The 2,203-nt window shown below is 40.9% G+C and overlaps 1 protein-coding gene across 1 annotated transcript; it reads right to left on the reverse strand.

The window, feature by feature from the left end:
• Positions 1–1,154: 1,154 nt before the first annotated feature.
• Positions 1,155–2,099, reverse strand: LOC105552916 (olfactory receptor 1019). Its single transcript, XM_011998739.1, has one exon. The coding sequence runs from the start codon at positions 2,097–2,099 to the stop codon at positions 1,155–1,157; it is 945 nt and encodes a 314-aa protein (XP_011854129.1).
• Between the last annotated feature and the right edge of the window lie 104 nt (positions 2,100–2,203).

Consider the following 2,203-nt stretch of genomic DNA (forward strand, 5'->3'; position numbering starts at 1 on the left):
TGATACCTGGCATTCTTGTTTTCAATTGAGTATTTTGTAGCCTTTAGAACATGTGAATAAAAATTATATAATTTTTTCTTGTCAGTCATTCATACACCAGGGTTAATGAGACTGTTCTTTGAAAAAGGCCTGGGGATGGTGGTGGAGGGCATGGAGACCCACGGCACCCAAAGGAAGCGGGGGTCTAATTAAGATACAAGACAGGACTAATTTTAGATGGGAACAGGTAAGCTAATCTTGTAGACATCACAATCTTGCCAAAATTAGCCTTAGAGATTGCACTCAACTTTATCTTTCTTAGAGTCCCAGAGTTCTTGGATTTTCTGAGGGCCAAGAAGATGTCAATATATAAAGTTGACAAAACTTTGATGCCTACTCCCTTTTAACATCAGGCAGAGAAGGTCAAAGAAATCCCGTGGTTATTAGTTGAACCCAACCACTTAACCAACTAAAGGGAAAGCTGAGGACAGAAAAAGAAGACAATTTTATTTCTTAATTACAGCTAGTTACCAGCAGAACTTAAATCCCCACTCTTATCCTTGGACTTTGCAGAGTTACTGATTTAGTTACTGGCGGCAGCAGATTCAGAAAGACAATACAGTCACTGAAAGCACAGCAAACTCCTTGTTGGCAAAAAAAAAAGCCTTGTGTTTATACCCTCTAGAACCTGGCACATACATAACACTTAAAATATTTTGCTAATTATATGAATGGATAGATCTCAGACTGGGTTAAATTGTCCCTCACACCAGCCCCATTCTCCATGTTTTTAACTACATTTTCTCTGACTTCTTTTCAGAGTAAAAAAAAATTCAACATTTGGACCTGGCATTCCTCATGACCCCAGGGGGAAAAAAAAATGCTTCAGAGTGATTGGTTATTTCTTTCTCCTACTGAGTCCTGTCCCAATTTCTAATTAATATGTAAACCGACTTTGAATAAGAAATGAATGCATCTTGTCCAGTATGTCTTTCAAAAATTCTAATTTAGTTTATATTTCTTTTAGATTGGAGAGTTAAGGATTAGAGCCCACCTTTCAGAATTTAATATTCACTTAGCAAGGAGATGGTAACTTGGGTAGTGTTTATCAAAAAGTTATCTGCATTTTGTATCTCCTTCCACTACTATTATTTACCTATGACAAAAACAGATTTTCATTTTGTGTTATTATTGAGGTTTTTTCGAATTAGTTTTTTGAAAGCAGCTTTCACATCTTTGTTCCGCAAACTGTAGATCAAGGGATTCAACATGGGGATGATAATCGTGTAGAACACAGAGGCCCACTTGTCTTGGTCCAGAGAGTAGCTGGATGTTGGCCTCAGGTACATAAACATGACTGTGCCATAGAAGAGGGTGATGCCAGTAAGGTGAGACCCACAGGTGGAGAAAGCCTTAAGGCGGCCTTCGGCTGAACACATTCTGATGATTGCAACGAGGATAAAGGTATAGGAGATGAAGATGATGAGGATGGTGCTGAATTCAATGAAGCCACACAGACTGAAGAGCAAGATCTCACTGATGTAGGTGTCTGAACAAGAGAGGGCCAAGAGTGGTGGGATTTCGCAGAAGAAATGGTTGATGATATTGGAACCACAGTAACTCAGGCTGAAGGTGAGGGAAGTGTGGGCTACTAAACTTACTAGACCAGCCAGGTAACAGCCCAGCATAAGAGCCAAGCAGACCCGCTTGGACATGAGGGTGCTATAGCGGAGGGGTTGACAGATAGCCACAAAACGATCATAGGCCATGGCTGCCAGGACATAGCACTCAGCATCCACAAAACCTACAAAGAAAGCAAACTGGGTGGCACAGCTGGAGAAGGAGATAACTTTGTGCTTTGTTAGGAAGTCAGCCAGCATCCTGGGAGCAATGGCTGAGGAGTAGCCCAGGTCAACAAAGGAGAGGTTGCAGAGGAAAAAATACATGGGTGTGTGAAGCTGAGTGTCTGTTATAATCAGGATAATCATACCAACGTTCCCCACTACATTAACCAGGTAAACTATGAGGAAAACCACGAAGAAGATGATCTGCATCTGAGGGTCCTGGGTGATGCCCATGAAGATAAACTCAGTCACCATTGAGTGGTTTTCTGTATCCATTGCTTCAAAGTTGTATGTGCCTGGATTTAGTTTACTGATGGATGTAGTAAATTCCCTGTCACTGAAAATATTCAAACTAAAGACAAGCAATCATATGCCACACA

The sequence above is a fragment of the Mandrillus leucophaeus genome, unplaced genomic scaffold, assembly GCF_000951045.1.
Source record: "Mandrillus leucophaeus isolate KB7577 unplaced genomic scaffold, Mleu.le_1.0 Scaffold578, whole genome shotgun sequence".
Classification (NCBI taxonomy): domain Eukaryota; kingdom Metazoa; phylum Chordata; class Mammalia; order Primates; family Cercopithecidae; genus Mandrillus; species Mandrillus leucophaeus.